Source organism: Lampetra fluviatilis, chromosome 6 (assembly GCF_964198595.1).
Source record: "Lampetra fluviatilis chromosome 6, kcLamFluv1.1, whole genome shotgun sequence".
Classification (NCBI taxonomy): Eukaryota; Metazoa; Chordata; class Hyperoartia; order Petromyzontiformes; family Petromyzontidae; genus Lampetra; species Lampetra fluviatilis.
This window is the reverse complement of record NC_136280.1, coordinates 12,426,859-12,440,653: the sequence shown is the minus strand read 5'-3', so window position 1 is coordinate 12,440,653 and position 13,795 is coordinate 12,426,859. Positions and strand designations below refer to the sequence as shown.

General features: G+C 43.8%; 1 protein-coding gene across 3 annotated transcripts in view; it reads right to left on the bottom strand.

Annotated features, from left to right (window-relative positions):
- PISD (phosphatidylserine decarboxylase) overlaps positions 1-13,795 on the bottom strand; it is a 37,551-nt gene that overhangs the window by 10,219 nt on the left and 13,537 nt on the right. For 2 of the 3 annotated variants that reach the window (XM_078857742.1, XM_078857745.1), the window contains exons 2-4: positions 9,319-9,448; positions 2,627-2,860; positions 748-874 (exon numbers count right to left, since the gene is read on the bottom strand). In XM_078857742.1, coding sequence (XP_078713868.1) covers positions 748-874; positions 2,627-2,860; positions 9,319-9,448 — 491 coding nt within the window. The remainder of the gene's footprint in view (positions 1-747; positions 875-2,626; positions 2,861-9,318; positions 9,449-13,795) is intronic. The other variant, XM_078857743.1, reaches the window with a different exon arrangement.

Sequence of the window (13,795 nt, the reverse complement as noted above, 5' to 3'; positions counted from 1 at the left end):
CCAAACACGAGTGCTTGTTTATGCTGTCAGCTTGTTGCTACGGCTAAGATAGGGGCTATTTTTAGAGCAAAACAACAGATAAGGTGGTGTTAGTTAACACATTCCTGCGGAGGGAGCTGGTAGGAACGTTGGGTTGCTCGGTCAATGGCCAGGGTCAACGGCGGCGTGGTGTATTCCGCAAATATGGCCGACTGTGGGGGCGGGCACAAGCCGGCGTGAGTAGGTTAAATGTTGAGTTTTATAAGGGCACCACGGGGTGACCAGCCCCTCCCCACCCAGACCCTCCCTCCCCACCCAGACCCTCCCTCCCCACCCAGCCCCTCCCCACCCAGCCCCTCCCCACCCTCCCCATCCAGCCCCTCCCCTCCCCACCCACCCAGCCTCTCCCTCCCCACCCAGCCCCTCCCTGCACGACGGACACAATAATCCCCTGTGGGCTGGTGTAACCAGGAGGTTTCTACCAGTAAGATCCCAGCCTACTAGCCACAACCAAATACTGGGCATCTTGCCTATAGAATTCTGCCACTCGCTGCAATAACTGCTGCATTAATAAAAAAGAAAACTATGTTCATTGCAAAGGGTAAAAATACATCCAGGTGAAAGGTGGCCTGCCTATAACGAGCTTTGAAGCTTATTATGGCTTGCATGTTGACTAGGTCCATGTTGTGATAAATGGCTTGGAAAGAAGCGTGCATGCGCATGGTCACGAGCGTGCGAATGTGCGAGTCCGCGAGCAACGCCACTCACCCTCGCTGGGCGTGCCGCCCTGCGGTCCCAGGAAACTCTCCAGTGAGTAGGTGACTCCCTTCACCTGCTCCACCTCATTGTTCCTCACCCGGCCAAAGTGCAAGATTTTGCCATCTGCAGGGCTCACCTGTCGACAAAAAAAATTACAATTTATTTCTCACGGTGAGTGGCTCAACTGGCCACTATCCCCATCGTTGCCGCCCTCCCGCTCACTGCAACCCTGTCCAGGCTTCGTCCGTGAAGCACCCGACCACAGCCAAGCCTCGTTAATGTCAAACAAGCAAACCACATGGGAAACATGAGCTGATGCAAACCATCCCCATTGCCAAGTGTTTCTTGAGAATCCCAATGGAGATTCACCCGCGATTTGTAACCACAGGTTTGCGAGAAATGGCGGCAGCTTGCGATGGCCAATGATGGTTAAAAGTAGATGGGGAAATCAAATAGAAAGCAGTATGAGGAAAGGAACAAGAAGAGTGGTGGTTTGACTTATAATGTGGTGGTTGAACTTAGTGCGGATGAGATGAAACAGACAGTCTGGTAGACCTGAGTCCTCAACATGAGTGGAAGAATCAATGAGCGAAGTTCACAGGGAACGTTATCCACGGTAGTAGCGATTGAAGGGCAATAAGAAGATGGATCACCCTGTCGTGGACTGGCAGGACTTGAGCCACTTTAAAAAAATGTTTGGTTCAGTGTCGGTACTCGAAGCGAGATTGGAAAACCTACAATTTGTGATTAACGCAAAATTTTTAACTATTAATTTCGCCAAGAAGCCACGCAGGACCAAGTTGAAACATGATTCAGTCTGCTGTGAAGGCATGCAACTGCTGCGAGTGACCAGCTGGGGTGGAGGGCACCATGACCCTTAGTTGGTCAAGCGCAATATTAGTATCAGAATTTTTATTTAAACTGGAGGAATCCGATGAGTTATGAAGGTTTTTTTAAATCCTTTACATTAAGTTCACTTGCTTGCTTGCGTGCTTGCTTGCTTGCTTACGACCGTGCAAATCTTTCGGTCGTTTTTTAACCCACTTCCCGTGATCCAATCGAGCTGACATTTTGCACACATACTCGTTGTGCGAGACAATTTATTTCCGTGAAAATGTTTTTCAAAAATTTAACACTGTTTAGGGGAAAAAAATTAAATATTTAATTAGCAATTGCTTAATGGTGGCAGACAATCATCTGACCCATAGGTGGCAGCCATCTCAAGCCAGAGGACGAGAGGACTCTAGCCGCCCGTTTCATGATGACGCAAATGTTGACTAACCACATGGCATGAAATCCCTGCCCCCACGCTGTACAGTGGAGACTATTTATAGAGCAGTTAAATTGAAGCCGCCAGGTTCTTGAAAGTGGTAAAACAGGTCAACGCTAGTGCCCTCGGGAATATACGGGGCATGTCAAGAGGTGATCTTACATATAAAGGATTTATAGTGAAAAACTTTGTTTTTACGGGTTAATTTTTTCACAGATGTCCAGTAGGTCCAGTAGTATGTATGTATGTATGTAGAAATTATTTCCCACCATACAAAGCCAACCATGCTAATTGTAAGTGCAGGACAACAACCTAAACACAAAAAGCAGTTCTAAAGAAATGAGTTTTCAATACAGATTTTAAAGTGAAGAAGTCAGCCTTGCATAATCAATAGTGATTAAGTCAGTCAGCATCTAACAATCAAAAGGGAGCGTTCCAGATGGCCGCAGAAGCGCATTTGAAAGCGCGCGATGCAGTGACCATCTTTGTTAGATGGCCATCCAAAAGCTGCTGCTGCAAGGGTGACAAGAGTTCGCGTGACAGTTTCGTAGCAGACGCTGCACACATGCATGCTTGCAGTGTCGTGTGTCTGTGGCTGAGTACCACCGGCAGCCTCACCATGCATTTGGTGCACACGGGTCGGACGCTGGGCTTGAGCTGTCGCCGGAAGAACTCTCCTAGGTTGCGGTAGTGCTGCAGGTCCTCGACGGCCGCCTCCGTCATGTCAACACTGAAGGCGCGGATGTAGAGCGTGTAGATGGGCCGGCGGAGCCAGCCTGGCAGCTCCAGCTGATTGAGGCGCCCCCAGGCGCGCGACAGCATGCGCGTCGGCACGGACTTGTACACGGCCACCTGCAAGGAGACGAATGCAGGTGGCTTGAGTGGGCACGTGTAGCAGCAGCGGTAGCAGCAGCAGCGGTCGCAACAGCAGCAACAGCCCACGTTGGTTGGCAGTTGGTGGCGGCAGCGCTGGAAAATCAATATGAAAACTGCAATTGATTGTTAGATGCTAACTGACTAAATCGTTATCGATTTTGCAAGGCTGACTTATTCAGGCGTACTCGACAAAGGAACAAAGGAGGCGACTGAAAAGTTGGGTTAAAGATAAGTAAACAAAACTAATGTCAGCAAAACAGCAAGGTCAGTAAACAAAATAAAACAGTTGTTGGAGAGACAGAGCTGGAAAGAATATAGAAAGTATGTAAATGAGGACAATTATTGAAAGTGGACAATAAATCAAAGTGAGGCAAGCGAGAGCACTGTGGAGGGTTTTTCGGAAATTTAATTTGACTGTAAAGCAAAACGCCAAGAAGCACAGTATCTGATATGATGCAGCTTACATACACAAATACTCGGCAACAAAATGTGAACAAAAGCTGAAGAGTATGTCAAGAAGGATTAAGAGACGCATCTTCAAAATTACTTTGAGAGACACAGAGAGGAGCTCACTAATCAGAGAACAAGGGACAAGACTGGATGAGACTGGTGACGGAACGCAAGCGAAAGGAGGGAACACACCTAGGAGGAAGTCTGCCGCTGAGATGGAGCGGTGAGATCAACACATGAAACTAAAAAAATATTTATTTATTTTATTCGGTAAGGCCCACTGAGCTATATAGCTCTTTTTGAGAAGTGACCTGCCACAAATGATAGATTAACAGAGTGGCTTAACATTTATAGCAACCAAACATTCTAGAAACGCATGTTTCGCAATGTTGAAGCGAAAAACTGGAGGACCCGGAAAAAAATCTACCTGACCACCGGGAGAACAAACTCCAAATATACAGCAGGCGTCAGGGTCGGGATCGAACCCATGACCTCCTGTATAACAGGCGAGGTAGTTAAAATGACATGTGCAGGATCAAGAAGGCATTGTTGATTCACGGAGGCAAAATAATGGGGGGGGTGGGGGGGATACAGATCAGACAATGATCAACAAAGTAATTTCATGGTTTTTGTGATTGATTTATACAGACCAGTGATAAGGGGAGGGAGGGGGTGGACTGACATTTCATTGTCATCATCACTACAGCCACAAATATTTTGTGCCTAATCAATCAATGTCAAATAAAGAACTGTGGTAAACTCAAGAATCACTGAAACTATAAGCATCATCATCATTGAGTATTCAGGTTTAGCAGTTCTGATGCGGTTCGCCAACTGTGTTCCTTCATAACTTGTCAGACACACTTTAGCACGGGCCTTAGATTGTGAAGACAACGCATGTAGATATGTGCATTCCATTTTATTCTCCCCCCTCTTCTTTTCCAAACACAGATCTGGCCAACTGCCAAATCGCTGTCCGTGGTGCTGACGTTAGAAAAAACGCCACTTTTTTCAAATTTTCTTGCTGTGAATTTCACACCTGATGATGATTGCTTGTGTTGCAGTCGAAACGTCATGGGAATTTTTATTGGTTTATAATTTTATTATTTCCCTTCTACGTGACTATACCGAAAGAACCAAGAATGTGCATTCCTGTCGTAGGTTGTTTAGCGAACGTATGATTAGATCGTGCATAATACATGGTAAAATAATGAGGATTGGTTTTTAGCATTATACACTCAATGACTTATGGTAGCATAGTGATGCCTCCTCCTACTCTTTCAATCAGGTAAAGGTTACTAAAGATAGACAATGCAACAACATTAATTATGTACCAAGATTCACATGAAATTGCGTGCCCACAGGTTGAACCAGTTACACGTCAAGAGCCCGAATTAAACTCACGGACATCAAATTTCAAGTTACCTTAGGTTTTAAAAAAGGGCAGTTAACATGTTCCTGTCCAAATCACTCAAGTGTGAAAAGGCTTGCGATCCAACAGTGCCACTACTATGTAGCCGTCCGCGGTCGTGTTGCATAATTATCTGATGTCTTTTTGGATACAACCTGAAAACACATGAGAGAAACCAAGAGTATTGGCCAGGCCTATGTATGTGGCTTCTGTATTCACACAAACAGCATTACGAGGATTCGTATTTCAAAGTTGTATACAAGTGACTCATCTTCTTAGGTTTTTTCGGTAAAGTCACGTAGAAAGTAAAATAAAATAAAAAACAAAAATCACGACGTTTCGGAGGCCTCCGAAACGTCGTGATTTTTGTTTTTTATTTTACTTTCTACGTGACTTTACCGAAAAAACCTAAGAAGATGATTCCTTGCAGTCACGAAAGCTTCAAATCTAGAATTAATACAAGTGACTGTCGTCCATTCGAGAGCTAATAACCAAGCTGAACCTTTGCAACGCTTTGTAGGTGTTTGGCACAGAGCCTTGCAGTTTGGGAGAGGCACGCAGGAGCTAAAGGAATGGCAAACGAACCTGCAGGCTAATTTAAACCGTTACATGACGCAACCTCGATAGGCCGTTGCAAAGCAATTTAATTTCAAAGATAACAATATACAGCAAGAGAATGCGAGTGTTAGGTTGATAGTGGGCTGAGGAGGGAGAGTGTTGGGTGTTGGATGGATAAAAAGCAGTGCACACCACGTGTGTGTGTGTATATGTAGGACTCTTACTGACGCGACAACTTTACTTGGAGCCTAGTCTCGGGTGTGGACCAATCAACTTCAAGGACAGTGCACATTATCAGAGTTATGTTTTTTGTTTGCATTATGACACAAGGTATTGTGGTCTATGCAAACATGACTCCTTGTAAAAAAGGTGTCAGTTTTGTTGCCAGATAGAAGGGTAAAAAACCAATTATCATATTTTTTACTGGCAAATGAGGTTCCAATGGTGTAAATTCTGTCTTTCTCGTTCCTTTTATTCCGCATATAGTTCACATCTCCGACAGCATCGTTCAATGTTCCTCCGTTCGCTCGATCCGCTTCGCTCGCTCTCTCTCTCCCCACTCAGGTCCGTTACTCTGCTGCTCGCTACGCTGTACTCACTCCGTCCTTGCTACTCTGCCCGTCCTCTCTATATCCACTGATACCGTATAATGTATTCTCTTTGTCCACTGCTACCTTATACTATACACTCTTATCCACTGCTACCTTATACTATACACTCTTATCCACTGCTACCTTATACTATACTCTCGTTGCTCCATCTCTGTCCCAGGCACCGTCTCCAGCTCCGACTCCAACACTCCCAAAGACTCCCTGTCTCTCCGCTCCGCTCTGCCTTTATCCCCGAACCAATTAGTCCCAATTAGCTATGTCATCCCCCGCTTTGCTACTCGCCCCCAGGCCCCCAGCCTCACGTGATCCTGTTCGTCGCCAACCTGGCGCCAGTCATCAGCCAAGCACCCTCTTGACCAATCACTGGCCTGCGTCCTCAGTTACCCTTAACACCTGTGGCGTCTCTTAATCCTCACCCCTTAATTGGCGCAACAACTGTACGTCCTCAGTTTCCCCCACTGTACGCTGCACGCTTGCATCGCAACCAAACGCGTGGCGCGTGTCATCTCAGGTCCTACATATAAAAACACATCTCAGCTGTTCTTGATAAGGGACTGGTGGATAAAGCATTTCAGGGCAGCACACGACCCTGCACCTTCTGGTCAAGACGATCATCTCATCCACATAAGCCATTCGGAGTCAATGAGACAATTAAACATTCAGAATGCACAGACACGTAAGCCGAGTTTACGTGAGCTGCTAGTATCCGGACCAATCAAACTATGAAAGTAAAGCGCATTGACTCATCTAGCGCCTCCCGCCTACATTGGTCATCGTCGTCTCGACGAGGCCGTGCACAGGAAGAAATATATGACGTCACTGTAATTATCTGAGTAACACGATTGTTAATGTTTAATGCTTGTGTTACATTGTGTTGTATTTGTTTTTATTGTACTCAATGTTCTTATTTTATTACATTGGCGTGTTTGTACGTGCATTTTCTTATGTATTGTCTAATTAGTTGAGTTAATTATATATTGGATGATTAACACACACCACCAACAGCAGCCATGGAATTCTCTCCAGCCAGCATATTATTGTGCTTCATCAATAACACTAAAAAAACAATAATCATAAAATAACTGCTATGTGCGATATGCACCATTCTGATCGCGTGAAGCTATCATCATGTTCCACAGAGAGTGTGCAGGGGCAATGTTCATACGTGCAATCCCAATTGAGTGATCTTCGGAAACTTTGGACCACGACACCAGCCTATTACATGGGGGGGATCTTTACTGTCCCCTGTGATGCAAAGGGCATGTATCTTATGACAATATTGATCAAAAACGGACGGTGCCATTATCTTGCCAGTTATATTGTGCCAACCACTACTCTATTGATAATCTATTGCTGGTCATGGAAACACAGCTCCAGAGAGCAGCGAGTCCTTCGCTTATTGGATGTACGAGCTTCATCCAATTAGCCCTGGCCAATGTAAAAAGAGCAATTATTTAGCCACTCGGCTTCGTGGAAGGACTGAGCCACTCTAAGTCAGTATGTTGAGAATTATCACCCGATGCTCCACGCAAATGAATAAGTGGATTCGTTGAATGCGTGCATACATTTGTAGGCGAGTCTGCTGTAAAAGGCCTGTCTTTAGAGCACTTTGAATGAACGGGTGGCAGCTTAGCTGGGGGCAAGCAGGGCGCAAAGGCTTAAGTCTGGAAACACAATCCTCATTGAGAGAACGGGACATTGTGCGAGACTTTGGCAGGAAGGTATAACTATCAAAGTCAAAGTGAGTGGCAATTTTGAAACTAAATAAATTATAGATGTATAAACAACAGCCTATTTGTGCCAAGCCTTACAGAATTTGAAATAAGACACCTTTACAATACGGATTACAACAAAGATTGATTTAGTCTTGTGTGCTCCAACGGTTCAATCAGTTTCACATGCAGCATCCATCAGTTCTTCTGGGAAGGCAAGCGCAGTCATGGACTTGGCTCTTAGGTTCTTTAAATAAAGCCATTCATGGTCAGCCTTAGCCGACGACACTGAAAGCTCAGTCTACACAGGTGAAGAGTGGCTGCACTGGGCCTTTCCATGGATGAAAAAGCAATAGAACTACAGTCATACCTCGGTATACGACTGCTTTGGAATACGTCGAATTTGGTATACGTCGTGTTTTGACAAGAAAAAAAATGTCCTGGGATACGACGTCTTGCTTGGGATACGACGCGCTTGCTAGAACTTGTATGGGTCGGGATGAGTCACCGCGTACCCGCGTCTACCCCATTCACGACTCCTCCCCTTTTTCACCACCATCCTCGTAGGCTATCAACTCCTCTCAGCAAGGTAAAGTGACGTTACATTTTATTTTTTATTTCAATGTATATTAATTTATTTATTTTAATTTATGTATGCATTTTAGTAATAAGTAGTGTCTAAATTATTTTATACAACCCCATTAATGTATAATATGCCATATAAAATATAATTTCTTATACTCTGGAACAGATTATTTCCTTTCCCTTTATGGGAAAAATTCGTTTGGTATACGTCATTTTCAGTATAAGTCCTACCTTCTGGAACGAATTAACGATGTATACTGAGGTACCACTGTACTTAACAATGACAGCCTGCTCTTGACTTCTAATCAAGCACCTTTGATGTGGCGAGTTACTTAAATAACCAAAAGTACCCCCGCAAAAAAGCATCAATAACACTGCCTGACAGAGGAAGAAATATATTTTAGGTGATGGCCCTCCTTCGTATCTCTACTATTACCTAAATTATATATCTCTATGAAGCAGGGCCATCGTAAACATCATCGCCTATTAGGGCAATGGTATTGACGAATATCTAATTTCCCAGTGTAACACACTCTGGAAACATATTTATGCCCTGCCGATTAATGAACAGACCAGTTGTACCTGGAATATAACCAGCTACTGTTTTAGGCGGTGAGGCATTTATTAAAAACTGTTGGAATGTTTTGCATAGGAGGGTGGGTGACTGTAAAGGAATGGGATGTGGGTATGCAACGATGGGAGGGGAGGTATCGAGGGTTGGCACACCACTCTATGCTTGATTATTGTCAAAGGACAGTGAGGCGTGTACACATGCACAGACACGAACAAATACGTGACCACTGCATGTAGGCGAATATTTACATCAGGTTAATGTTTGGACATTTTTCATTTATATCAAAATGCTTTTTACTTATCTCCCAAGAGCAGATGTGCAATGTGCATGCCCAACAAACTCACTTTAAAATTTCTAATGTTCCCAGTGTGAAAGATTACCATCGCTGGGAATGGACAGCAGAGCTTGCCAAGATGCTGCCACCGGAACACTACCACCGGCACGTACGCACAAGACGTGCCTGACCGACTGACGCTCGACAGACTAACACAAGGGGTGAAGTTGGGGTGGTGGTGGGGGGGGGGAGTTCTTACCCTGCTGGACAGGCGCCAAGCGGGCCTGCCAATGCCCGGCGACAGCAGGCGCCACGGCTGCAGCGCCAACCAGGGCAGCCTGCCCAGCCTACGCAAGGGGCCTTTCACAGAGAGCGACGGCAAGCCGAACCTACAAGGGGGCAGAGAGCAGAACCGCAGGCGGGCAGCCGCGGGTATTCGCCCGTCAACTGCGGGGTAGAACGTGCGCGAGAGCAATCTTTCAACTCCGAACTGTGGCCGTTGTATGAGAGCGGCCGCCTATTGCAGCGCAACACGACCCGCTGCTGTTACTGCTGCTTGTGCGTTTGTGCTGTTCTTTTCACAGGGATGCGTCTCCAACAGAGGGCTCCTTTGGTTGTGTTTCCGCAAGGGAAGCAGGATTGCAGATGCACGAAAATAAGTGCCAAAATAATGACTGTGGCAGATGAAACAATGGGTGAGTTTCTTAATACTCCCCTGCTTGTTCACCTAGCAGGATAAACGGTACACCAGAGTTAATCAATCGGGAGATCGTATGTGATGAGATAAAGTGTGGGTAACTCCCACCTGTCAATGAGTCTGGCCAGTGTGGATGAAAAATCTAAAATACCCTCGAGGCGTTACAGCACCTTCTGGTTGATACTAATGTAAAAAAATTATTGTGCCACAGAGCATAGGCAAGGAATTGCAGTACTGCACCATTATCTTTTAAGGATGGCTTTTAGCAAAACACTCTGGAGGTTTTGGCACAGCCAAATAAACTATGTGTGGTGAAATAAAAAAGAATGGGAGAAGACAATGACATCACAACATTAATATCCTATGTACACACTAAGTATGTGGTACCTCCCCCTGTGATCATGGTTGGCAGTAGAGTACAGATTATCTCTGGATTTTTAAGAAAGGGATGCAGCATTCTTAAAAAAAGACAAGCGTAAAACAAAATTTAGTAAATCTGAATGGCTTTTCCCATTAATTGATATGAAAAATCAGGGATGATATGAAAAATCAGGGATGTCATTCCAACTCCACTGTTAACCTAAACATATACACTTGTATCACTTGTCACAATAGAAAAATAATAACTAATAATTAACAAAAAACTAAACCAATTTAATATTTTCAGGAAACTCAACAAAAGATCTGCATGTTGGAATGACTGGAAGGTGATGTGGAGGAGTTACTGTTGTACTGTTGCGCTGTACGGATGGATGATGCAGCCTTCCGGGTGCTTCTTGTTTGATCTCATGGCACGTGCAATTCGAAATTCTCTGAACGTGGAAATTCTATTTTGTTCATGGAAAATGTCCATAATGTGTCAATTGCGTGAACGCAAAATGCAATAAACCTGACGTTCGTAAATCGAGGAATACCTGTACTAATTTGGCAATTCAAATAATCCGCAGAATACATCACAGCAGATGGCCTTGATTCTGATGAAGCTTCGTTTGAAATGCTATTTTTGTGAGGCTTGCTAGAGCCTGGAATATATTTGAACAGGAAATATGTTTTTTGCCAGAGCATGTTTCCTATTAATTAAATGTAAAATATTGATACTATTGTAAAACATTCCAAAACGCTAATTATGTTACTCAATTAGCCTGCATCTCGCATTAATATATCTAGCAAACAAATACTGCCTATCACCAATATTGTAATCCAAGCCAAGATGACACAGCCACTTCCAAATCAACTACACCTAATTATTGTCCTGAATAAACCTTCTAGAGGTGCAAATTCTCATGGGTATTTGGAAGTTCTGCACCCCTCCTTGCCCCCCCCTTCCAAGCACCCTCCCCCTTACAACCCACCCACCACCCCCTCTTGTCTAAAAAGCCTCAAATCTGATCTGAGACCACCAATAAATAGCATGTACCACTTGACGCTGTGAAAGACCAGGTCATTCTTAAAGGACTTTCAACAAACAAAACCTTCAAGGGAAAAGAGTATTTTCTTTTATCCTGTTTGAAAAAAAATGATACCATCACTTGCAATGGAAAGAATTACATCTCACCAAAACCATTTTCATCCATGCACTATTGTATAATATACAGAACCTTATGGAACACTGCAGCTGTGAGCATGCTTATAAATATTATTTTTTGTCAACAAGATCTATGCCCAGTTGCTCAAAGATGGAGGTGGAAATAGAACAGTTTAATGATGTAAAATTTTACAATGACATAAAAGGAAGACCCACTCATGTGATCAATATCAATGGGAATATTGTGGGTTCACACATGTACATTATTGACCCTTGACCGAGTTGAAAGTACAGTGATCTATTAAAGACCACAGACATTATATCACATGGGCTTAATCGATCTGTAAGGGAAAACTGCAAACCGACACCGTGACCTAAAAATAAGACATCCTGCTTTGCGCCTCTAATCCTTACTTACTGGCACCCTACCATGCTGTATGCTCAAGTTTGCGTGGTTAATTTTAGCCTGCGATGTTTAATTTCTATACCCACTGTGAAGAGGAATATGCCCCTCTTCTGCACACACTATTAAAATCAATTACACGCAGAAGGCTCATTGTGAGGTTGTCAAGAGGACCTCGTGTTTATGTAATGTCTCTAGCACTGTTCAGACTTTATACATCTCATGACTGGCAAGTCCACGAACTGTGAATGCGGGCGACCAAGAACGATCCTTCTTGAGGTGGTGGCCAATCGGAAAGTTTGGGAATGTTTTACCGATGAGTGAATTCATGTGCCGAATAAATGCGCGCATTAAAATAATGTATCGACGAGTGCACCGACTTTAATGGTTAGATTTAGGCCATTTGAGTAGTGGTGAGAAAGTGTACCCTCGAAAAACAAATCGTCAATGGCCCAATGACAAGGTCACGGTCGTGTAAAACTATGACGGACAGCGACAGCATTGGGGAGTTTTCATCTAGCAGTGGAATGACCATGGTTGGTGAAGACAGTGAAAATATGAGCTAGCTTTTTCTAGGCAATATATCATATACTGCTTCTCTAAGATGTGTCCTCGTGTTGTCCCTGCTGGAACAATGTACTGGCAAGCAACCAGTTCTATCAATGATAACAATGGGATGCCAAATCCACACTAAATCTTTGAGATCACGTTGTGTGAACGGGACAGATGCGTGGATGGGATAGAGGCTAGATGGGCACAGGCAGCTACTGCGTGCGCCAGGCCTTCTTAGCGGCAGTAAACGTACCGACTCGTTTTGAATTTTCTCTACCCTCGGCAGGCGGCAGCACACAATGAGGCCCTTTGTCAACCCCCATAGCGCTAGCGACACTCAGATCTGCATTAAATCAAATACATTGGTACATATTTTCACAATAAAGGGCAGCCATACATCGAGCATCGTTATTGCTGTTGTCACTAACAATAAATAAAGCCATGTTCCCTCAGCCTAGCAGTCACCTTGTGTTGTTCACATGAAACCTTGCTGGCATGTGCAATACATCCCGAGCAAAGCAGCGTCAATTTAATTAAAACAACAGACATCCCCAGTCACACACGCGTACACACACAGATATAACATTGAGTACTGGCTTTGTGATCAATTAAAATACCCATTCACTGTAATGGAATTGGCTAGAAACATTATCTTTGCAAGAGCAGGCCTTTGCATGGTAAACTATTAAAACATTTGAATGATACTTATATTGTTTAGATTCAGAAACCACTTACTAAAATGGTGCCTTTCCTGATCTATGTAGACGGTAATAACCTTCCCACCCCTTCTTCGCAGGCCTCTGGGTGCCACGCTGGGTGAGATAGTTGACATTCAAATTAAAAACTGCTTGCAGCAAGCAGGCAGTTTAAATCCTGCTCAACATCGTCGGCAAACTCGTTTTGTCATGTATAACCGAAATGGGTTTTGATAACGTGCATTTCATTCAGACACGACCGTTATGCAGTAAATCTTTCTTCCATCAAACCCTTTCACATCTCAATCTCGGTGATAATGGACCCTACTTATAATTTAAGACTCAAGCGCAAAGTGAAAAATGGCCTTATATGCCCGTGACACTAATGGGTAATGTGTGGAAACCCACTCTCATTATGTTCTTTGATATTTCAAACAATGTTATTTTTGCGTGTGAGCAGTTGTATTAAAAACCTAAGAGTGAGGTTACAGTGAAGCTAAACAAATCCGTAGTTTGTAGAGTTTATACGTGAATATTCTACTCTAGAAGGCAACAGTCATTGCAATTAAATACAATAAAAAATGACAAAAATTCCCTGACCATACATAACAAAGTCTTACGCAAATATGCCGAGCGATTGGCTGATTTCCTATCTACAAGCAAAGAGGATTTAAGACAACAACCCCAAAGCGAAAATATATTTTTTATTCTATTAGTAACTAAGCGTCACACAAAATTCATACCTCACTCACACAACCACATGTAGGCATGCGTATATAAATAAGCACAGCGAATGGGCCAAGACTCCAACCAGGCACGTTTTCAACAATACTAAAAAGAAATGCAATCAACATAGACACATTA